At 46.2% G+C, this 23549-nt stretch overlaps 1 protein-coding gene across 1 annotated transcript in view; it reads left to right on the top strand.

Annotated features, from left to right (window-relative positions):
- GPD1L (glycerol-3-phosphate dehydrogenase 1 like) overlaps positions 1 to 23549 on the top strand; it is a 58088-nt gene that overhangs the window by 22445 nt on the left and 12094 nt on the right. The window contains exons 3-5 of the mRNA XM_052658837.1: positions 6975 to 7115; positions 8604 to 8742; positions 15947 to 16059. Of these exons, the coding sequence (XP_052514797.1) occupies positions 6975 to 7115; positions 8604 to 8742; positions 15947 to 16059 (393 nt within the window). The remainder of the gene's footprint in view (positions 1 to 6974; positions 7116 to 8603; positions 8743 to 15946; positions 16060 to 23549) is intronic.

Raw genomic sequence — 23549 nt, 5'->3', positions numbered from 1 at the left:
ATGTACCATGTTTTGCCTGTTTACTCACTGGTTGGTGGACATTTGGATTGTCTCCACTTTTTGGCTATTACGAATAGTATTGCTGGGAACATTTGTGTAAAATGTTTTGTGTGAACATGTTTTTGGTTCTTTGGAGCTTAATACCTAGGAGTACAGTTGCTGGGTCATATAGAAACTGTTTAACTTTTTGAGGAACTCTTGCCAGACTTTTTCAAAGTGGTTGCACCAGTGTGTTGTATGAGGGTTCCAATTTCTCCACATCCTCACCAGCTCTTGTTATTATCTAACTTTTTTTTAATACTTTATTTATTGGGCTCTGCAGAGTCTCAGTTGAAGCATGTGGGATCTTTAGCTGTGGCATGTGAACTCTTAGTTACAGCATGTGGGATCTAGTTCCCTGACTAAGGATTGAACTCTGAGCCGCCTGCATTGAGAGTGCAGAGTCTTAGTTACTAGACCACCAGGGAAGCCGCTTAGCTAACTAACTTTTTTCGGTTAGGGTTAGGTTGAGGTGGCATCTCCATTGTGGTTTTGATTTCATTTGCCTGATGGCTTACGATATTAGTCATCTTTTCATGTGCTTATTGGACATTTTTATATCTTCCTTGGGGAAATGTTTTTTTAAAAACCCCATTTTTAAAAATTGAATTGTCTTTTTATTATTGAGTTGCAAGGAGTATTAGATACAAATCCATTTTCAAGTATATAGTGTAGAAGTATATTCTCATTTTGTGAGTTTTTACTTCCTTATGCTATCCTTTGAAGCATAAACATTTTAAGCTTTGAAATCCAACTGAGATATTTTTCTTTGTTACTAACTTGCTGGATTTGTTCCTTGCATAGGCCTCCATTCATTGATATGTCTTCAGCTCCTGGAATAGTGCCAGGCGTGATTTGTGGTCTGATTGAGTGCCAGGGACAGTGCAAGTGGATCGGGAGAACCAACTAGACTGGAGAGTTTTGTTTCAGTGGTTTAGATGGCGTCCCATGGGATAGAAGGTTCGGCCAAGATAATTTTTTAAAAAATGACCATTGACTTTTGGGTAATACGGTTGTGATTTTGCCTATTAATTTTAGCTTTAAGGCTCCTGAAGATTAGAATATCAGTTTAGTAGAAGCAACTGCATCAACTCTTTCCTCCCTGGGTTTAGCTTTTTTATTTTCCTTAGAGGATTCATCTTCGTTGGTGTTTCTCAAACTGAAGTGTTACTCAGAACTACTTAGAGAGTTTACCAGGGATCACTGGATCCACCTCTAGAGTTTCTGAGTCACTGGGTCTCAGGGGAGGTCCAGGTATTTGCATTTTTAACAAGTTCCTGGGTGATGGGGGTGGTGGGGATACTGAACCACACCTTGGGCCCTGCTGATGTACATGATAAGCAGCTTTTTATTTTTTTCCTTCCGGAGGCAACCTCACTTACTAAAGTGGCATGTTTATATAAGAATCTTGAGAGGGGCTTCCCCGGTGGTCCAGTGGATAAGACTCCACCTTCCATTGCAGAGGGTGCAGGTTTGACCCCTGGTTGGGGAGATAAGATGCCTCGTGACTCACAGCCCAAAATCCAAACTATAAAACAGAAACAATATTGTAGCAAAAACAATACTGGAAAAATGGTCCACATCAAAAATCTGTAAACAAACAGCAACAACAAAAAGGAATCCTCAGATCAAGTTGCCTGTACTTGAGGATCATTTTTCTGATGCCAGGGATGGTGCGCCATCATTCTGGAGCCAAGGACGTGAACTTCACTTCATCTTGGCCCAAGCTGAGCTTAGGAGAACTGGAGTAAAGCACGATATTTTCGAGCCTCTGCTGTGTGGCAGCTCTGCTTTGCTATCTGCATTACCCATGATGTTGTGTTTGACCTAAATGCTCGTCCCCTCAACAATGTGGGCGAGTTGCCTGGGGTGCCCAGTTACTTAACTGGTGGTGGAACTGGGTCAAGATGCCCATGGGCTGCACAGTGGTAGCTATCCCAGGGGGAAAGAGAAGAACCTTCCGGCTGGGCCCATAGACTTGACTGGCTCTGTTTTAAGGTTTATTTATTTGCTTTTATGTTTGGTTGTGCTGGGTCTTTGTTGCTGCACACGGGCTTTCTCTAGTTGTGGAGAGCAGGGGCTTCTCTTGGAGAGCACAGGCTCTAGGCTCTAGGCATGCGGCCTTCAGTAACTGGGGCTCTCGGGCTATACAGTGTGGACTCAGAAGTTCTGGTGCACAGGCTTAGTTGCTCTGTGGCCTGTAGATCTTCCCGGACCCAGAATCAAACTCACGTCCCGGGCATCGACAGGCAAATTCTTAACCCCCAGACCACTAGGGAAGCCCTATTGGCTCTGTTTTAAATGACTTTATTTTTATTTATTATTAGTTTTTAAACATTTTTATTAACATGAACCAAGAGCCCTGGATTCCTGAAAGACTGGGCATCGGATGGACCAGCTGTGATGCCTTCATTCTAATTGGGTTTCCTGCCCTCCTGGCCAATGACAGGCAAGCCCATTTGCTCTGAATAGTCTTTCTCAAAGCATTTCGGGAACCTTTAGTGGTGGACACCCTCAGGAAGATTTTGGCAGGAGGCCCGTGAAATAGGTCAGCATTTCCAAAGCAGTGTCCTGATTTGGCTCAGAGTAAAAGATAGGATAGAGGCTTAGCTAAAGCTGTCATTCTGAAAGAGGATATTCAATTTATTGTGTTTGTTGAGGAGAGCTTAGTTTGATTCTGTGTAGCAGGAATGACAGCCGTGTGCACCGTATAAACACAGCTTGGGTCACATGTTGCTTCTGTGGGTTAAACCCTTAGTGCTCGGACAAGGACAATGGAAGGACATCTGTGTGTGCTTGAGGGAGTCCCCAGGCATATTGTCCCAGAGACCCGACACACCCAACCAGCTGCAGTCTTCTTTGATTTGTTGAAAAAGGAATCGGAAAAGATGGGAAGAAATCCCGGGCCAGCTGGCAGCTTCCATGGGAGTGTTTGTCTTCACAGAGGACATAGCGTGGGCTGATGCCTTAAAGGTTAAGAATTGATCGGAGGCCAGTGGATTCTTCTGATGAGTAATGTCTCTCACGTATTTCATATCACTGCAGAGTGCTAATATCTATATTAATTTGAAAGTGCTCTGTGAAATAGCTGGTAGGAAAGGTGATTTTTAAAAATATTTAATTGGAGGATAATTACAATATTGTGATGGGTTTTTAATAATTAACTTTATTTTTAATTGAAAATAATTGCTTTACAGTTTCTACCGTACATCAACATGAATCAGCCGTTAAGTATACATATAAACCGTCCCTCTTGTACCTACCTCCCACCTCCCTCCCCGTCTCACCCCAGGAAAGGTGATTTTTTTTTTTTTAAGTATTTACTTGGCAGTGTTGGGTCTTAGTTTAGACATGCAGGATCTTTAGTTGCGCTACAGCATGTGGGATCTCAGTTCCTTGACCAGGAATCAGACCCAGGTCCCCTGCACTGGAAGCAGATTCTTAACTATTGTACCACCGCGAAGTCCCAGAAGAGTGATTGTTATCTCGTTCTGTAGCCAGGGTGACTGTGCTTAGTGAACAGGAGTCGTCTGTGCAGGTCCCATAGCTGATCAGTTGCTGACACGGGACGCAAATGTTCATTTTTTCTATCTTTTCTCTGGTTCTGGTGTCTTTTACATCTTACTAGGTCAGGAAATGCCCTGAAGAGAAAAAGGGTGTGTGTTTTCCGGGGGCTGCAGGGGCAGGGAGTTGGATGGGGAAGTGGAGAAACAATAGGTCTAGAGAAGAAAGGTTTTCATTAAAATTCAGGCTGCCAGGCTCTGTGTGAGAAGGGGGTCAAGAACAGAAATCCCTGCCTAAGTGAGGCCAGTAACCCCAGGGGGAGTGGGGGGGGAGGTCTGAGTTCTAAGGGCCGCGGAGACTGGTTGGGACCACAGGCAAATATCTAAGAGCATAATGAGCCTTGTCAACAAGAGGCAGACAGCAGTTATGGTTAGGCATCAAGGCTGATGGCTTAGAATAAGAAACTGCTCTTTTTGGAGGGGGCGAAATATCCAGATGCCAAGGAAATCCTTACTACCTAGCCTAGATTAGCAAACAGGAGAAGCCCCTCTGAAGAGGAAGGCAGGTTTCCCTCCACCTTGGGTGTGTGAATAAAGAGAGAGAAGTGCTAAGCTTCGGGTTATGAGTTTAGTCGTTCTATGGGGATGACTCTCTGCTTTGCCGTTCAAGTCACCTTAAGCTGATGTTTTGGGTCATGTGACTGAAAATTCAGGTAGGGCCGGTTTCAGGTGCAGCCCAAAACAGTAGATTAAGTAATATCAACAAGGCCCTGTTTTTTTTTTTTTTTCCTGTTTCTCTACTCTGCCTTCATTCACACTGGAGCCCGTTGGCAGGTCTAGGTTCTGCCCCTCACATTTGTAAAATGGCTGCAAGTGTTCCAGACCTTGCACCATTATTCCCTACTGATCAAGGAAAGACACAGTAGCTGGTGCACAAGAGTAAAGAAGCAACTGTTTCTCAGAAACCCCAGCAAACATTGGTTCCCATCGTTTTGTTTGTCCATTGACCTGAATAACTTAAAAGACCATTCATGGAGGGGGTGGGGTGGGCATTGCCACCCAAACTACATAGTTGAAGTGGCGAAGCAGTTGCTTTTGAAATGAAATTTAGAGGCATTTTTGCCAGAAAGAAAGAGAATGGAGGCTAGGTGGTAAATTACAGGTCTTCCATACCAGCCAAAGGGAGTGGTGAGTGAAATGATGCCAGGTAGATTTTCTTGGGGAATTCTTTGAGTGAGGTAGTAACTCTTGCACATGCATTAGTTAAGAGACTAGACTAAGCTGTAAAGAACACACTAATGTAATTTAAAGAACAAAGATTTATTTCCCTCTCACATAACAGCAGTCTAGCAGCTTTGCTTCACACCATTATTCTTGGTCCCACTTGGGTTTTCAAATAGCACAAAAGTGGAGAAAGGAAAGTGTGGAGGAAGCAGCCCCCGTTTGAAGGACTCTGGATCTTAAGTGGTATGCACTGCTCCATCTCTCATTCCACTGATGGGAACTTGGTCCTTGACCTTGCATATCTACAAGGCTGCTGGGAAATGCAGTTCTGCATGCTAGGTGACCAGGGACCAGCTTGCAGCTCTGCAGTTATGGAGAAAGGGGAAAAGAAATTTTATCGAGGAGTTGGCACCTCCATCACAACTCCCACACTAGATTTCCTATGAGGCTTATCCATTCTGAATGATGTTCCTGTGGCAGATAGCACTTCCTCAGAGAAGAACCCACATCCAATTTCCTTCATTTGGGGAACCAGGAATGTAATCGAAACTATGTCAGCTACAACATTGAACATTGAAGTTGCTCAGTTGTTTCCAACTCTTTGTGACCCCGTGGACTGTAGCCTACCAGGCTCCTCCTTCCGTGGAATTTTCCAGGCAAGAGTACTGGAGTGGGTTGCTATTTCCTTCTCCAGGAGATCTTCCCAACCCAGGGATCGAACCCAGGTCTCCCGCATTGTAGGCAGACGCTTTACCATCTGAGCCATCAGGGAAGTCTTAGGTTCAAATGCATATGACAGAAAACCTAAGGTAGTGGTAACCTAAGCAAAGTAAACACTTGCACTTTTTTTCTCTTATGTAAAGGACGTTCATCATAATTAATGACTCAGCATGGTGACAGGGACTCTGTTCCACTATCTCAGCATCGGTTTTCTCCTTAGTCCAAGATGGCTGCCCAAACTCCAGCCATCTCTTCAGCATTTTTCTGGCCAAAAGAGGAATTCAAGGACATCTCCCAGAAACACAAGCACATTTACACTATTGGTCAGAGCTTTATCACACAAGGCACCTAGCTGCAAAGGGAAGCTTGAAGTGTAGCTTTCTTTCCTGGCAGGTATGAGCCTTACCCCAAACTGGGGTTCTCTTGCTGAGGAAGAAGGGGAGAACGGACATTGGGCAACAAGGGGCAGTCTCTGCTAGAGATCATATGCCTCCGTGTCCATAATCGGTGCCCTCACCTCTGCCTCTGTGTTTCTCTGCCCATGTTATTTATTTATTTATTTTTCTGGTGGGGTGGGCTGGGCTTTGCCACACTGCATATGAGATTTTCCCCACCGGAGATGGAACCCATGCCCTCATCCCCTGCGTTGGGAGCACAGAGTATTAACCACTGACCACCAGGGAAGTCCTGCCCATGTGAAATTCGAAAACCCATCTTCGTACTTCTCTGAAAGGTAATCATCAGAATAGCTGACATTTATTCAGGGCCTGTCAAGTGACAGACTCTGTTCTGTGTCATTTGTTCTTCACAGCGGTGCTCTCAGAAGTACTCACATAGGAATGCTTAGTGTGGGACTGTTGACAGGTGTAGGCAGAGTTGAGGGAACCAGAAGGGCTCGGGAAAGTGGCCAGAGATTAATAGCGGGAGGAAGCCACAGCCCCCCCTGAAAGGGCAAGGGGACAGACCAGTGCCGTGCTTAGAGGTGTGAAAGGGGTCTGCCGCAGATCAGGTCAGGAAGTGGGGCTCTAGACGGGAGCCCAGGCCAGCACCCCTGCGAGCCAGGCAGGAGTGGCCCCAGGAACAGTTACACGCCCTGACCTGGCTCTCCTCCCACCTTGGAGCTCCTGGCAGCGCTGGCCTCGGGCTGAGGCCACCTGGAAGGCAGAGGGCAAGGGTGCCAGGGAAACAGCGCCTAGAGCGCAGCCTCCTGGGAACAGAGAAGGGCAGAAATCAGCGGGGGGGTTGGGGAGCAATAGAGAACCACCGAGCAGGATGGTTACAGCCCCATTTTAAGGAAAGCAGAACCGGGCTGGGGGAGACGGGAGGGCACTGCTGGTTTGGGTTGCAGAGCGGGGAAGGTGGCACACCCCTGCACTGACCTGACTGTTCCTGTGCGCAGTGGCAGCAGCTGATGCCCGGGCAGCGCGTGTGTGGCTTGGACAGGTGTGTTTCAGGCCAGAAGTAAGCATGTCACCCTTGCTGTGGCAGGTTGCTGTTGCGAACCTTGGCGAGGCCGTGCAGGACGCAGACCTGCTGGTGTTTGTCATCCCCCACCAGTTCATCCACCGGATCTGCGACGAGATCACGGGGAGGGTGCCGAAGGATGCCCTGGGCATCACCCTCATCAAGGTGAGGCGGCCCCTCGCCACCCGCGGGCTCCTGGAAACTTCCGTACCTCTTTCATGTGCTGGGGAAAAGGAGCTGAGGGGAGGGGATGGCTGCTTTGGGTTTGTTTTTTAAGGATGCCTGGAAGGGAATCAAAACCACACGTACCCTCCTGAGCCTCGCTTTACTCAGGTTTACGAAGGGCTGCTTCCTATCTGGAGGGGTTCACAGTGCTGGGCTCCCGCAAGAAAAGAACTTCCTGTCTATCGCACGGGGCTCCGCCCTTGCCCAGGAAATCTCACATGGTTTACATTGGCTGCGAAGTTGATCGTCTTTAATTTCCCACTCCTGGATTTATTCCCTGGAGAGGACATTTTTAACCAGAAGTCCACAAACCATCCCCAGAGGCCCACATACAGAATTCAGGAGGTTCATGGACCTAAATATGGGGATGGAATTGCATTTTTATTTATTTTAACCTCTAACTGAAATGAGCATCTCCTTGACTTATGAATGTAGGCCACAAGCCAGAGTTTCAGTGACAATATGTTAGCAGGACCTTGACCCTGTGGTGGATACAAATTATAGGTATTTTCATGTTACCTTACAATGGCTTCAGATATCTCAAGATACCGTTTATTCCCAACTACTTGGGAATTATAGTAATTCGACCTGCTATGGCACCTTTCTATAATTGGAATAAGAAAATACATATATTACTTTGTCACAAATGTAGGGGTTTTTTTTTTAATATTTGATAACTGTATTTCAAAATAATTGCCTTGCTGAGTAATCTTGTATTTCGCTTTATGCATATGGAGTCTGAGAATGAATCCATAAACTTCACCAGACTGCCAGGGGCAGGTCCATGTTGTAAAAAAGGTTAAAAACCTTCTTGAGAGACTCTGTTTGTAGGTGAATGTTTAGGAAAGCAAGCACACTTCAAATGTCAGTCATTGATAGGATGGAAAAATGAATGATGGGAAACTATGCAGGAGTGAACTAGAATATTCATGCGGCCACATGGGTGAATCTCCCAAATAATAATATAGCACAAAGCGGCACATCACAGGTGAGAGGCGCCATCTCATTTACAGGCTTTCAAAAACAGGCATAGTGCTATAACACACTGTATAGGGATAGTTTCATGTGACAAAATGAACAAGAAAAACAGGGGAACAGGGCATAAATGGCGCTGAGGATAGGGGTTCACCCTGGCGGGCACCAGGAAGCACTAGTAAGGAGAAGGGTGAACTTGGGAAGAGACCCAGGGGACTTCAGTGGTGTCCGTCATGTTCTTTTTCTCAGCCTGGATGGTGACGTTGTTCATTTTCACTTTATGTGTTACTCTTTAAATGGTACATGCACACTGTGTCTGTTTACTCTTAGAAACGAGATTTTTCAGTTGCCTATGCCATTGGAGGTCTGAATCTAGATGACTTATAAAGCAGCAGTCTCCAGCCTCTTGTCCTTGGGGGTTTCTTTTCCTCTAACCCACTGACATCCTTGCAGGGCATAGACGAGGGTCCTGAGGGGCTGAAGCTCATTTCTGACATCATCCGAGAGAAGATGGGCATTGACATCAGCGTGCTGATGGGAGCTAACATTGCCAACGAGGTGGCCGCCGGCAAGTTCTGCGAGACCACCATCGGTGAGGGCCGCTGGGGAAAGGGACATTACATTGTGTGTCTTAACAGGCACATATTCCATTTCTGGAATTTTCCACAGTGAACTGTTCCCTGCTCCCTTAACATTCCTGGGATGGGCATTCAGTGGGGTGGAAATTTTATCTCAGGAGGCTGTTCTGTGGGCATGAAGTGTTTCTGCAAACTCTGGAGTGAACGTAACGCCAAGGAGACCATGTGGCCCGCCACAGTCCAGTAGTGCATCATCGAGGTTGTGCACAAAAACGCAAGGGTGCCTGCTTGTACCAAGAAGCAGATGGTTATGTCCATGCTGGAGCTCCCTAGGCCTTAGAAACCCAGCTTTTCTTTTTTTTTCTTTTTATTTAAACAACTGGAATTTATTTCTTACAGTTCTGAAGGCTAGAAAGTCCAAGATCAGGGTTGAGCCAACACTTCTATGGTAAGGGCTCTCTTCCTGGCTTGTAGACAGCTGCCTCCTTGCATGAAGGTTGTGGGGGTCAGGGAAAGCAAGTCATGTCCAACTTTGCGACTCCTTGGACTGCAGCACACCAGACTCCTCTATCCTCCAATATTTCCCAGAGTTTGCTCAAGTTCATGTCCATTGAGTCAGTGATGCTATCTAACCATGTCATCCTATGCTGCCCCTTTCTCCTTTCGCCTTCAGTCTTTCCCAGCATCAGGAGCTTTTCCAATGAATCGGTTCTTTGCATCAGGTAGCCAAAGTTTTGGAGCTTCAACATCAGTCCTTCCAATGAATATTCAGGGTTGATTTCCTTTACAATTGACTGGTCTGGTGCAGTCCAAGGAAACGTAGCTTTTCTTTACTCATAAATGCCAGTATCTGGAGCCTCATTGGATGCCTCGGAGATCTAGAAATTGATGGGAGTGATGCACGCTTTCCAAAGGAATAAGCCAAGGCTCAGAGAGTAAGCTCCCTGCCCCAAGATCACACAGCTAATATAGAACCCAGACATGAACTTGGGTCTCCTGGTTCCTGAAACAGAAAGCCCTTTCTATTCTTACACATCAGTGTTGTGAACATGTCTATTTCTTTTAAAAAGGGCTTCAGAATTCCTAAGTGCCCACATACCATGTTATAGGGGTCATAGAATGCTTTGCAGGGTGTATTTATCTACCACTCCAGGACTTAACTTCCACTCTTATCAAATACACTGGTGATGGGAGTCATTTCTCCTTGGCAGCTTCATGAAAGGAAACTCTGGGAGAGATCAGGCTTTCTTGAGTAAGATGGGATGGATGGGAAAATGTTTTTATGCCTGCATGTAAGTTAGGACATTTTTTATTTTATTTTTTTCTCTTTTATTTGTAATTGTACAGACATTACCTGATTACCATGGGACACGGAGATAATCAAAAGAAAGCCGTTTCTTAAAACTTAATTATTTTAGGGGCTTCCCAGGTGGCACTAGTAAAGAACCTACCTGCCAATGCAGGAGGTGTAAGAGACATGGGTTCAGTCCTTGGGTTGGGAAGATCCCCTGGAGGAGGGCATGGCAACCCACTCCAGAATTCTTGCCTGGAGAATTCCATGGACAGGGCAGCCTGGCCGGCTATAGTCCATAGGGTCACAAAGAATCGGACACGACTGAGGCAACTTAGCACAGCACATTGATTTTTAATTTTTATTAGAGTATAATTGATTTACAATGCTGTGTTCATTTCTACTGTTCAGCAGAGTAAATCACTTATTTATATCCACTCTTCTTTAGATTCTTTTCCCATACAGGTCATTACAGAGTACAGAGTAGTGTTCCTTATGCTATATAATAGGTTCTTGTCAGTTACCTATTATATATGTAACAGTGTGTCTAGGCCCTACTCAATTACCTAATTTATCCCCCCCATACACCATTGCTTTGTTTTCTATATCTGTGACTCTGCTTCTGTTTGTAAATAAGTTTGTTTGTATTCTTTTTTTAGATTCCACATATAAGTGATATCATATGATATTTGTCTTTCTCTGATTTAGAAAAACCATTTCAAGTTTCATTTAATTTTCGTTATTTTTTTCTACTTGTGCTGAACTATGGTTGCAGTTGCTTCATTTACTTCAATCAGCATATATCTTTATAGCTGCATAGCATTTCATTGACAATCCCATGTATCTGGGCACTTAGGGGGGTGTGTGTGTGTGTGTGTGTGTGTGTGTAATAATAATTTTGGAGAGCAGAGGTGTCACAAATGGTAAAAGGAAGGAAACAAAATGACCCGTAATAGCATTACCCAGGTTGATCTTTATAAAAGCAATAAGCACAGCTAAGAAAATTCAGGGGCTTCCCAGGTGGCGCTAATGGTGAATTACCCGCCTGCCAACGCAGGAGACTCAGGAGACCTGGATTCCAGCCCTGGGTCAGGCACATCCCCTGGAGGAGGGCATGGCAACCCTCTCCAGTATTCTTGCCTGGAGAATCCCATGGACAGAGGTGCTTGGTGGGTTACAGTCTACAGGGTCACGAAAGAGTTGGACACTACTGAAGCAGCTAAGCACTAAAGAAAATTCAAACAGTACAAGAAGGTATGGAATTAGAATTAAGACCTACTCCCTCTTCTCAAAGGAAATCACTGTCGGTAGTTCCTAAGTATCCTTCCATTAAAAAAAGAAAATTGCATATGTATGCTAGGCTGTACTAGGTTTTATTCTTTTCTTTAATCTATTCTTTTAGTTCTTTTATTCATCTATGATTTTAATGTAGCCTGTGAAACTGTTATGTAATCACTTTAATTTTTCAAAAATAATTATTAGCTACTTTTTCCAGCTTAATCCTATTTGCTAGTAATCAATTTGCTAGTTATTTGGTTGGGATTGGCCGATTAACCCCAGTCATTCTGTAGGGTTGAGACAGACTTCATCTCCAAATTTAAACTGATAGATTTTGGCTAGGATTTCTGCCTGCCCCTTAGCCTTGTTATAGGAAAGCTCCCATTTGGGTGCATCAGGCTTTTTTACTTTGTAAAGACAGACAAACGCACAGAAGTCACATCTGTTTCTCTGGCTTCTGTTTACGCATTGCTTCTGCTGCCTTCTGTGGGTTGGACCATGACTGGCAAGAGTGATCTGAATTAAATTAGATAAAATACTCAAAGTGAGATAGAACAGGAAAGTGATATTTTCTAAATTTTCTTATGTAACCTGAATTTAATCAACAGGAAGTATTAGACAAGGCCAAAGGAAGGGACACGGTACAAAACAACTGGCCCACAGTGTTTTTTTGGGGGGCAGCACCTTGTGACATATGAGATCTTAGTTTCCCAGCCAAGGGTCAAACCCTCGCCCCCTGCATTTGGAACCCCAGAGTCTTAACCAGCTGACCTCCAGGGAAGTCCCACAACTGGCCCACACTCTTGAAAAATGTCAGTGTCGTAGGAGACATTGCAAGTTTAAAAGAGAAATCTAGAGGGACCTGGCCACTAAGTGCAGTTCAGGATCCTGGGCCATGAAGGTAACCTGGGGACGTGGGTCAAACAGGCACTGTGAGGCCTGGTGCCCCCTGGTGGTGAGAGCCCCCTTTGTGGGAGTGACTTCACGGAGTTTGAGATGTCTGCTCAGCCTGCAAATACTGTTCACAGTCTGTTCTGTATCAGTTGTGGTGCTGAATGTCAAGGATACATAAGCCCCTTCTTTGTGGAAGGAGCTTCTTAGTACACAAACAGCAGAGAATTATGGACTGAGATGTGGGATGTGAAGGAGTCTTATTAAATAGGCTGATTATCTCCAAAATTTGGTGTGGAAGAGAAGGGGGATTTTCCTGTCTCTTGGTTCATAGTGAGTTTGACAAGCCCTTCCACACGGCTGATGGGCATTCCCTGTTCTGGATCACATGTCCTGGGTCCCTTCTTGCCTCATCACTGCCTCAGACTGGTAATACTAATATGATCAATGTTTTCTTACCCATGACCTAGAAGATTAAAAATTTTAAAGGGCAAACATTTGATGCCATTTGCAGCAACGTGATTGGACCGAGAGGTTCATACCAAGTGAAGTCGGACAGAGAAAGAGAACTATCATTTGATGTCACTTACATGTAGAGTCTAAAATACGACACAAGTGAAGTTATTTATAAAATGGAAACAGACTCACGGACATAGAAAACAATGGTTACCAAAGGGAAAAGAGGGGTGCGGAAGGGATAAACTGGGAGGTTGGGGTCAGCATATACACACTATTATATAAAACTGGTAAACAACAAGGTCCTACTATATAGCACGGGGAACTAGAGTCAATATCCTGTAATAGACCATAATGGAAGAGAATAAAATAAACAAAAGGTGTGTTTGAGAGAATGTAAGACTCCTTTAAATCAAGCTCACCTCTCTAATGAACCCCGTGCATAATTTGCAGCACAGAGGCACCAGCAGACGCCACCTTGTATCAGTGGCAGATGGAGAACGCTCGTCTCCCCTCCACATGTCCGGTTACTCGGAGCTGCTGCTGGCTCAATCCAAGTAGCTTAGTGGAGGGAGTGGGGGCCTGTCTGTGCTGCTCGTGAGCCCCCTTCAGGTTGCAGGCACCTGGCAGGGCCCACGGTGCAGGACAGAAGAGAAAGACAGTGACTGCATCATGGTGGGGCCCTGGGGCTGGCTTTACCCAGCCCAGGTGACGAGTCAGTGCTGCTGGTCTGGAGGGCTGTTTATAAAAGGAAGAGGAAACAGTTTGCGCAAACAGAGGGGGTTCTAGTATTTGGATGAACGAGCATTCAGCTAAATGACATCATAGCAATGGCCTGTAGAATAGAAAATGTTTCTAAGTATCCCGTGTAGCTATCTTAAACATTTTATGATGGCATATGTCCTTAAACCAAACAAAAGTAGAGAGAACTGTATTAGGACCCCACACTGCCCATCTTTAGCGATGATTAACTTCTGGGTAGCCTTATTCATCTGTTTCCCATCCTCTCTCGTCTCTGAACTTTGTTTGTTTTATTTTTTGGCACGCAGGATCTTAGTTCCCCGACCAGGGATCAAACCCACACCCTGTCGATTGGAAAGGTGGAATTTTAACCACTGGACCACTGGGGAAGGCCTCCCCTGGTCATTTTGATATTATATTGCTTCCGAGTGTACTTTGTTGAACATCCTGCTGTTTTTTCCTGCAGTGGACGACTGTGGCTCTAACCGTAATGTCTGTTTGTTGTAGTGGAGCATAGCATAGAGAGAGGTCATCTAGGTCTGTATCCAGAGCATCTGGGTTAGAATTTGGGCTCTGCCTCTTACTAGCTGTATGACCGAGGGCAACTCAGTAAACCTCTTTGGGGCCTCCTGTGTGTGAGTGGGGCAAATCAATCATAGGCACATAAATATCACTATCCTGTTGTGATTATATAGACCTTTGCATGCTTGTTGTAACTAATAGGCATTTTCCACACCTCATTCTTACTTAACCTCATGACAGTGCTGAATGTGCCATAGTGTTTTACTCATGAGGTTAGAGATCACATCAGAGGTTTTCAAACTTGTCTGCCCATTGAAGTCACTAGGAGAACGTCAAAAATTAGTGATACCTGCTTGACCCCAGAGCTTATGATTCAATGGATGCTCAGGTGTGGCTGACCTTTGGTGTTTTTAAAGATCTCCCAGTGATTGTAATGTGCAGACAAGCTTGGGAAACAGGCTCAGGAAACTCAAGGCTGGAAGAACCCAAGTGCCATGGTCCGCGGGGGAGCTTTCTGCCAGCTCTGTGTGGAGAGCATGACGAGGGAGCCAGGACCAAGCTGGCGAATTTTATCACCCTGATTTCTGGAGCTGAGCGCCACCCCACACCCCACCAACCAGAGCAGATCTCACATCAGGCTCTATGTGTTAAGTTTTAGTTTTGTTTTGAACTGAAAGTCTCTATAAATAGAAAAGTAACATGTGAAAAGTACTGATCCTCCATATCATTCCAGGCATGGCCCCAGTGGGGAGCAGAAATAAGGAGCCCTTGAATGCATTTCCATCCTCCACCAGTTGAGTCCCTGAACATGTTTGTTGACGTTGTATCCGTTCTCTGTTGCCATAGTGATGCTAAGTAACAAATAATCCTGAATTCTTAGTGGCATCCAAAATAAGCACAGCTGACACATCTGTGGGTCCCCTGGGAGGCAGTGCTGTGCTCCGGTCTTACCTTCTTGTGGGGTCCAGCAGGCCAGCTGGGGTGTGTTCCCACAGTGAAGGCAGATGGACATGGGAACTGGCCCTGCTGTTGCACAAATGGGCTTCAAATTCTGCTGTGTCAGGTCCAGTTCCATTAGCCAAAGCCAGTCATGTAACTGGCTCAGGTGGTAAAGAATCCGTCCACAATGCAGAAGACTCGGGTTTGATCCCTGGGTCAGGAAGATCCCCTGGAGAAGGGAATGACTACCCACTCCAGTATTCTTGCCTGGAGAATTCCATGGACAGAGGAGCCTGGCAGGCTAAGTCCATGGGTCGCAAAGAATCTACACGACTGAGCAGCTAACACTTCACCTTCACCAAAGCCAGTCATGTAACTGAGCCCGAAGGGTGGGGAAATTGTCTCATCTGCTTAGTCCAGGCACGTCTGAGGTTAGGCCTCGAATTGTTGGAAAGGGAGGTACTTCCTGTGGAGGGAGCCTGTAAGTGTTTATGGTAGCAAAAAGTTGCAACAATTTTAGATCTCAAACAATAGAAAGACACTTGGATAAAATATAATGCATGTATGCAATAAAATACAAAGCAGCCATTTATTAACAAAATAATGTGGAAAATGCAGGATATCACTGAAAATTATTCCTGCCATAAATGGGAGAAAGCTGATTGTGGAATCCATGTTATGTTCGCAATTGAGGAAAGCTATGTACATTTCAAGTTTGGTAATTTAAAGATATATGCCAAATTGTTGATTTTGTCTGTGGTGGGATTGTGGAATATTTTAATTTTCTATGTCTAGTCCTGTGACTTTATGAAATTTCCTATCAGGAACGTATGTCACCTTTGTAATGAGAAAAAGGTCTTTTTAAAAAGATTTTTTATTGGCTTAAAAAAACCTTTTTTAAAATTTTGGGTCACACCCCAGGGCATGGGGGGATCTTAGTTCCCCAGCCAGGAATGGAGCTGTGCCCCCTGCATTGAGTGCACGGAGTCTTAACACAGGACCACAGGGAAGTCCAAAACTCACTTTAAACTGTGTTAGATGCGAAAGTTAAGATGAGAGGCCATTATTAATTTCCTTTTTTTTCCCTAACCTTTCAATAGGCAGCAAGATCATGGAGAACGGCCTTCTCTTCAAAGAACTCCTACAGACTCCAAATTTTCGAATTACAGTGGTGGATGATGCAGACACGGTTGAACTGTGTGGTGCCCTGAAGGTAAGGCAGCCCTGTCGGTTCTGCGTGCACGTGGCGTCCTCGCACAGGGCCCCTGCAGGCGTCGTTGCGCCCCATTCTAAGAATGAGCTCTGTGTTCTGCACTCCTACTTCTGGGGAGAACAGTGGATTGGCAGCCTTGTCCGTCACTTCCTGCTCGGCCCCAGCCTTTCCCGGGTGGTTAGATTTCCTCTCGCAGTCATGGTGGGCTTCTGTTTGTAAATCCGGGAGCAGTGTGCTAGTTTATTCTCTGGGAAGTGGACGGCATGAGCATTTGGAAAGCCAGGGGCATACTCTGATTGTAGAGTCTTACCTGGGAGCCAGGTATTCTGTAATTCCTACATTTCCCCTGCATGTTGTCTTGAGCAGGAAGAGGAGCTTGGTCGCTTTGGATGATCTGTTGGTTTGACGGTATGCTTGGTTGTTGTTTTTAAAGAAGAGAAAGCACTCTGCTACTGGCAGGTTTTTCTAAGAATAGCTTAATCTTTGCCTGTAAAGGGGAAAGATCAGATTAACGAGGCAGCTTCTGTTGGCTAGTGACTTGAGAGAGTCAAGGGAAATTTCCACGTTTGGACTTGAGCTCCTGACGTGTAACCCTCTGCCTTTAAAAGTTGTGGTCAGGGGCATTTCCTAGTGGTCCAGTGGTTAAGACTTCTCCTACTGCAGGGGGTACAGGCTGGTTCCCTGGTTGGAGAGCTAAGATCCCGCATGCCTTGCAGCCAAAAAAAAACGAAAAATAAGCAACAGGAGCAATATTGTAACAAATGCAATAAAAATGTTAAAAATGGTCCACATGAAAAAAAAAATCTTGGAAGTCATGATTGGGGTTCCTCTCTGAACTGACAATGGCATATAACTTCTGAACATTCTCCTCTTGGAAGAAGAGCTGCCTTAGCTGCCATCTCAAAAACAAGGAAAAATACAGAGCTTCCCTGTGAAAGAATAACCCCTTTGAGTCACTTTTGAGTCATTTCTTCTGTAGCAGAAGCTACTTTTCAGGAATTTGAGCACCGAGGGAAGGAAATTAATCTGACATTAGCCTGACTTTGTCAGGTGAAAATTGCAAAGATCGAAAGAAGGCAGGGAGACCCGTCCACAGGGCACCTCCTCATGCTGTCTGCAAATTGTACATCTTTTCTTCTAGTCATAATTCAAAACCACTTAATGTCGCATGCGTATGGGTAGTCACTTCTCCATACAATGAGAGTTTTAAAAATTGAAGCCAACAAGAGACTTGGGCCCCCAGGCAGCCCATGTTCATCTTTCTGAATGCTGGCAGGGAACTCTCACGTTGCACGCAGCCTGTTATACATTGAAGATGCTGGCTTTGCTGCGTTCTTTATTATTGTTGGGTGAGATTTTTATGCATTTTTAATAGTCCTTCATTAAACTAATGGGCGGTCTCATTGCTCAGCACGGCCTATGTGCTCCAAAACTGTCATGAAGTGACTGGGTTATTTTGGGTGGTGGATGGAGAAGCTGTGAAAACCCACCCAGAACAAAGGTGCAGGGGAAGGGGGTGGGAGAGAAGAAAGGGTCTAGATTGAGGGCCCTGGAGAAGCTTCTCCGGGTGGAACCACATGCTGGCCCTGCTTCTGAACTGGGCACGGCTTTTCAGTTCTGTTGGCAGGAAGCCTCCTGCTACCGTGATAGAGCGGTTCGTTGGGGGCAGAGGTAGATGGGGATTGAGAACCGTTTATCATCCTGCCTCTGGCTTTCCTTTCAACCAGGGGTGGTTCCCATCATTCCTGCCAGCCTGCATCAGAGCTGGGAGCTGTAAAAGCTGAGAGGCAGGTTCTTGGGCAGTAACTGAGGCTAACCATCCCATCGGATCAATAAGGAGGCAGAGTGCCAAAAAGTGAATGACTCAAATGTAGCAAATACTAGCCCAGTCGGAATGTGAACGCAGGTTTGAAGAATCCGTCCAGGGTTCTTTGGTTACTTTGGATGACCTGACTTTTCCCATTTATGTCCAGGCTGTTGAATGAAATGAAGTCCTCTCTTGCTAAAGCCTGCCCAGCAAGGGCACATGGGCCTGTTTTTCCTTGATTACATAATGAATAGTTTTGTTTTCTTCCTGATTATACCTCTCTGTAGTATTCTCCCATACTACAGAGAGGTGTAGAGAAGAAAGTGAAAATGACTGATGATCTCCTCATCCTGAGGTAATCGCTGTTAATGCTTGCTGTCTATCCTTCCAGTCTTTTTAGCAAGCACAAGTATGTGCGTGTTCCCCCTGTTAAAACAAAAAGTGCATCTTACTGTTCAAGTAGTTTATGTTTTACCTTTTAAAAAAAATTTTTTGAACTATAGTTGGTTTATAGTGTTGTGTTTATTTCTGCTAAACAGCAAAGTGAGTCAGTTGTACACATATAATCATTCTTTTTTGGATGTTTTACTTTTTTCACATTAACAACCTTAGTCATCTCTATTCTAAAAAAATTTTAAGTACACTTTTTTTGTGCCTAAAAACGTGAGGGCGTTTGAGTTACCAAAAAAGAAAAAAAAGGGCGAGGTGGGGCAGGAAGAGAAAGAAAGATAACAGCTCCCTACAATGTTGAAAGAAAAGGAACAGTCAAAGAAATTATACAAAATCATTTTGTACCAGTGCATCTTACACCCTTCAGAATGTCCTTCATCTCTTAGCTGCATTAATCTCTTAATTGGTAAGTGAGTATTCTTTTTTAAATATCACCTTTATTTAGGGAGGCCTGGCATGCTGCAGTCCATGGGGTCGGAAAGAGTCAGACACGACTGAGTGACTGAATTGAACTTATTTAAGCATAATCCATGTACATTAAACTGTGTTGATTAAATACATGATACAGTAGGTTTTAACAGTTGGGTATATACACCCTGAACATCATCACTCCAATACAGAACATTTCTATCACCCCAGGCAACTCCATCAGTGTCTTTACACTTTACTCCTCCCTCCCAAACCAGCAGCCACCAATCTGCTTTTGTTCACTGTAGAATTTTTATAATACACATATACAGGATGTACTCCTCTGTGTCTGGCTTCTTTCCCTTGGGGTGTATTTTTTAATGTAAATTTTAAGATGTTCTTCATGCAGAAAAGTATAAAAACCATAAGCATTTAGCTCAACCTGTTATTTTTAATAAATGGTTTATCAAGATTGTTTCATTAACAGAGACCCAAAATAATAGGGACTGAACAAGGTAGAACTTTCTTTCTTGTGCAGAAATCCTAATTCCATATGAAAACTCCACTCCACAAAATTCTCAGGGACCCAGGCTTCCTCCAGCTCATGAGAGATGGATGACCCTTGTCCTCATGTTCTAAGATAGTGACCAGGGCTCCAGCCATCACATCTACCTTCCAGGCAACAGGATGAAAAAAGAAACAAAGACAAAGGGCATGTGGCAGCTGTCTTTTAAGGCATTCTGGGGAGTTGCAGTGTAACATTTGGCTTTATTTTATTTTTTTTTTGCCATACCCTCTGGCATGTGGAGTCTTAGCTCCCTGACCAGGGATTGAACCCACACCCCCTGCAAGGGAAGACAGAGTCTTATAACCACTGACTGCCAGGGAAGTCCTGGCTTCATCTTAATAGGCAGTTAGTACTTAATCGTACTCCCTGCTGCAAGGGAGGTTGGGAATTTTTCCACCTGCCTGGGAAAAATACACTTGCCTGAAAATCAGGGACTCAGGCTCTAGAAGAGGAGAGTGTTCTGGGAGAGACACCCATCACGTCTGCGACGGGTGCGTGGTGTTCTCCGCAGGGCTGTCTGTGCTGAGGCTCACCACCCTAGCTGTAGGGTGTGCAGGTTTCCTCCAGGCCTTTGGCTGTGATGAATGTGCTGTGGGTCACAGTCTGGTACTGAGTCTCTAGCCGGGGCTCCAGCTAGCACCCAGTAGCATATGTGGCTGTTTTCATTTACATGCAAATTAAAACTTTTTTTAAAAATTCAAAATTCTGTGTCAGAGTCACAGTAGCACCATTTCAGACTCAGTAGTCACATGAGTCTTTCGTGAGTCTCAAGGTCTAGTGGCCACTCTGCTGGACGAGCAGATATCAAACATGTACATCTTGTCAGGGTGCCCAACCTGTGGGGCTGAGTGTGGACTTGACCTTGGACCTCCTGGACGTCTCAGGTGGGTGACCTTACTCAGGGCTTGACCTACAAACCACAGGTGGTACCTTGCCTGCAGTTGGTTAGCCTCCACTCTGCAGGTTTCCTCTAGGTTAGATGCACTTGAAGGTGGCCTTGGGGAGAGTCAGATGGACTCAGAAAATTCTGACTTGGGTTTCAGTGGGGCAGTTCTTCTGAGGGGGTGGGAGTGTTTGCATAGCCTGCAGGTAGCATGGGCTGCTCCTCCAGTTTTACAGTTTGGGTGGGAACGAAAGACAGTGAGCCCCTCGACCCGCTGTGATGCAGGATTGCAAAGACAACACGTCGGGAAGACTGCCTCTGAGTGTTGCCACCCCCCGGGAAATGAGCAAGGGCTTCAGCACGTCTGTCTTCTGAAAATCACGGTATTTTTAGCTCCAGAATAGTCTAAAGCAGATTTGAATGTACAGCGGATAATGATAAATTTCACCGCTGAGCGATCTCAGAGGACATCTGCTTGGGTGCTATTTATTCACACACGATCTGACTGCCTCAGTGTGTTTATTTTTCTTTGGACAGTGATAAGTGGTAGGGGAGAGGGAAGATTTCAAGATCCATCGTAAGGTGATTAAGCTGGCCCTGAGTCCCCTGAGGAGGGAGGGGTTGACTCTGCAGTGGCCCACTGCTCCCCGAGGTGGGGAGGTCAGACGTCCAGGGGAAACTGGGAAGTGGTCCCTACCTGTGTGCCCCCAGACCACAGTGGGGGGGCACTCTCCTCTGCCTTTTCTCTGAGCAGAGTGACACAGAAGGTCAGAAGCACTGCTTGGCAGCTAAGGGCTCATCCATACAGCTCCTCCTTGGATGCCTCCAGTGACCAAGAGCTCACCCCTTCACCTCAGTATTTCCTGTTGATTGGGGTCAGCTCTTCCTGTTAGAAAGTTCAGATCTTGCTGTCCCAGCCCCACTGTGTGTTCCACTCGCTGGCTGGAGCAGCCTCATGTGATCTGCTCCCAGGAGAGATGACGGAGCCAGGCTGTCAGGGTTCGAAACCCAGCTCCTGACTGGTCCTGACTGTGGGACCTTGGGTGAGCTACTTTACCCCAGGTGCCCAAGGGTCCTCACCTCACATTATACATAGTAACAGAACCTGCCTTGTAGGAATGTTGTGAAGATTAAATGAGTTAATAATATAGGAAGCACTTAGAAACAGTTCATTAAGGAAAGCTGTTGTTATTTTTACTATTCTTTCCCATAAATCTTTTGTCCTCCCAGGCCTCCCCCTTTTACCTCCCAAGTCTCTCTGCAAACCTGGGAGGCAGTCCTTTTTTTTTTTTTTCTTTAATACTTTTTTTTTTCCCAATCCTGCCACACAGCATGCAAGATCTTAGTTCTTCAACCGAGAATTGAACCCAGGTCCCAGCAGTGACAGCACCAAGTCCTAACCACTGGATGGACCATCAAGGAATTCCCAGGGCCAGTTCTCTTTGATATCTGGTTGCAGGGGTGTCTCAGGAAGGTCTCTCGGACCCCAAGATTGGTGGGAATGGCCAGGCCACGGTGGCCACACCGTGGAAGGAACAGAGTCAGGGGAACAGGGGGCTTGTGGAGCCAGGCCCTGGGGGCATGTCCCGACTATGTCAGTCACCAGAGGGATGTTCTTGGCAAGCCGTTGACCCTGTGAACCAGCTAAAGTGTAGTGTTGGTCACTCAGTTGTGTCTGACTCTTTGCAACCCTGTGGACTGCAGCCCACCAGGCTCCTCTGGGGTTGCCAGTGAGAATTCAGATGAGACCGCATGGGCGGTGGCCTGGTGGGCTCACTGTAGGCACTTTGTAAATAGTCTTTCTCTCCTCTGAGTACAGGAACCCCTTGTTGGAAGGAAGTCCCTGCTATCTCCCCTCCAGTCCATACACGTTGGCTGGAGCTGGTTTGTCAAGTGACCCCCAGAATGGGTTCTGTCATGAGGGAAGGGGGGACACCAGGGGCCCAGCCCAAGAGGCATCAGAGAGCCGTTGTAGCCGTCTGACCATTTGGGACCTAGGCCTGGGCACATTGCCATGGTAACTTCCATAAAACCATTCGGTGGGCTCTCCCAACAGCTGGCCTCCTGGCCTCTGCGGTCAGTCCGCCTGCACGTCCTTAGGTTTCTCTGCTGCCCCAGGGCCGTCCTGCTGTTTGCAGTCCCAGGGCAGGGCCACAACTGAGCCAGCTTCCCTGGAGGAATGCCACCACCAGAAGGGCCTTGAGAGCTCTTACCCAAGCCCTGAATTTAACAACCGAGGCCAGGAAGGCTCAGAGAGGTGGAGTGAGTATCCCAGGGTCACCCAGCAGCCAAGCAGACTGGGAACCGGAGGCCCTCTGTGCCTGTGCCTCTCGCGTCTCACGTGGCGTCCTCCATCGGGCTGCCGTGGCAGGAAGGGTGCCACGGGCAGTGCCGTCTGAGGGTCACAACCGCTCCCGGGCGGCAACTTCCAGCCCCAAGCAGCCGCTGCGTGTGCAGCCATGGGCGGGGAGGCTGACCCCTGGCCGGGCGCGCTTGGCATCTGGCAACATTGTGGGCAGAGATGAGAGGAGAGGCAGAGGGAAGGAACTGGAGAGAGGCCGATAGCAAACCGGGAAACATTCCTCAGCGCCGCCAACTTGAATTGAACAGCCGGACCTTTTAGAGGGGACACTGGGCAGAGACCAGAAGCCGGGGAACCCAGGGCTGGGCCCAAACAGGTGAACGGAGGAGGAATGGGCTTAGTTTCTTTGAGCTTATTTCCCATTTGTTGCTAACTGGATTCATGTTTTAAGATCTCTTAAGGCACAAATCCCTATACAGGCATCAGGCATTATGGAAGAAAATGCTTGTGTGGTTAGATGCAGACAGAATACTTGGATTTTTCCTGCATTGAGCGTTTTTGAAGAAGAAACCGGTAACGTAGAAAGGGCCAGAAACCTCAGGGCTCAACCGGTGTCCCAAAGAGTGTCCCCCACTACCACGCCAGGCATTACTTGCGGTATGTGACTGTCTGGTTTTACATAGGATCTGAGACCCAGCTCAGATGCCACCTCCTCTGTGCAGGCTGCCCTGCTTTGTAATGAAGCTTCTCCACATACTCCGATCCTTCTGTCTCTTGATGTGCTTTTCTATGTCTTTTCCCAATGATACTGTCAACTCCTTGAGAGCAAGCTCTATGTCTATGCAGCTTCCTCACCCACCCCCACCCCAGGGCAGCCTCCGCCCCTCCAGGGCCCAGCCGGGCTTCCCACAGCCCTGCTCAGTACACGTGAGTTGAACTGACACCTGGCCTTCAGTACCTCTTATGGAATAACACTTTCTGCTGAGCATCACGGTGACTTGTGCACACATTTTATTTTCCTGTTAAGTAGGGAGGGGTTAACTTTTTCCAGAAGAGCCTCATAGAAGATGTG

This window comes from Budorcas taxicolor, chromosome 1 (genome assembly GCF_023091745.1).
Source record: "Budorcas taxicolor isolate Tak-1 chromosome 1, Takin1.1, whole genome shotgun sequence".
Taxonomy (NCBI): Eukaryota; Metazoa; Chordata; class Mammalia; order Artiodactyla; family Bovidae; genus Budorcas; species Budorcas taxicolor.
This window is presented reverse-complemented; position numbering and strand designations above follow the sequence as displayed.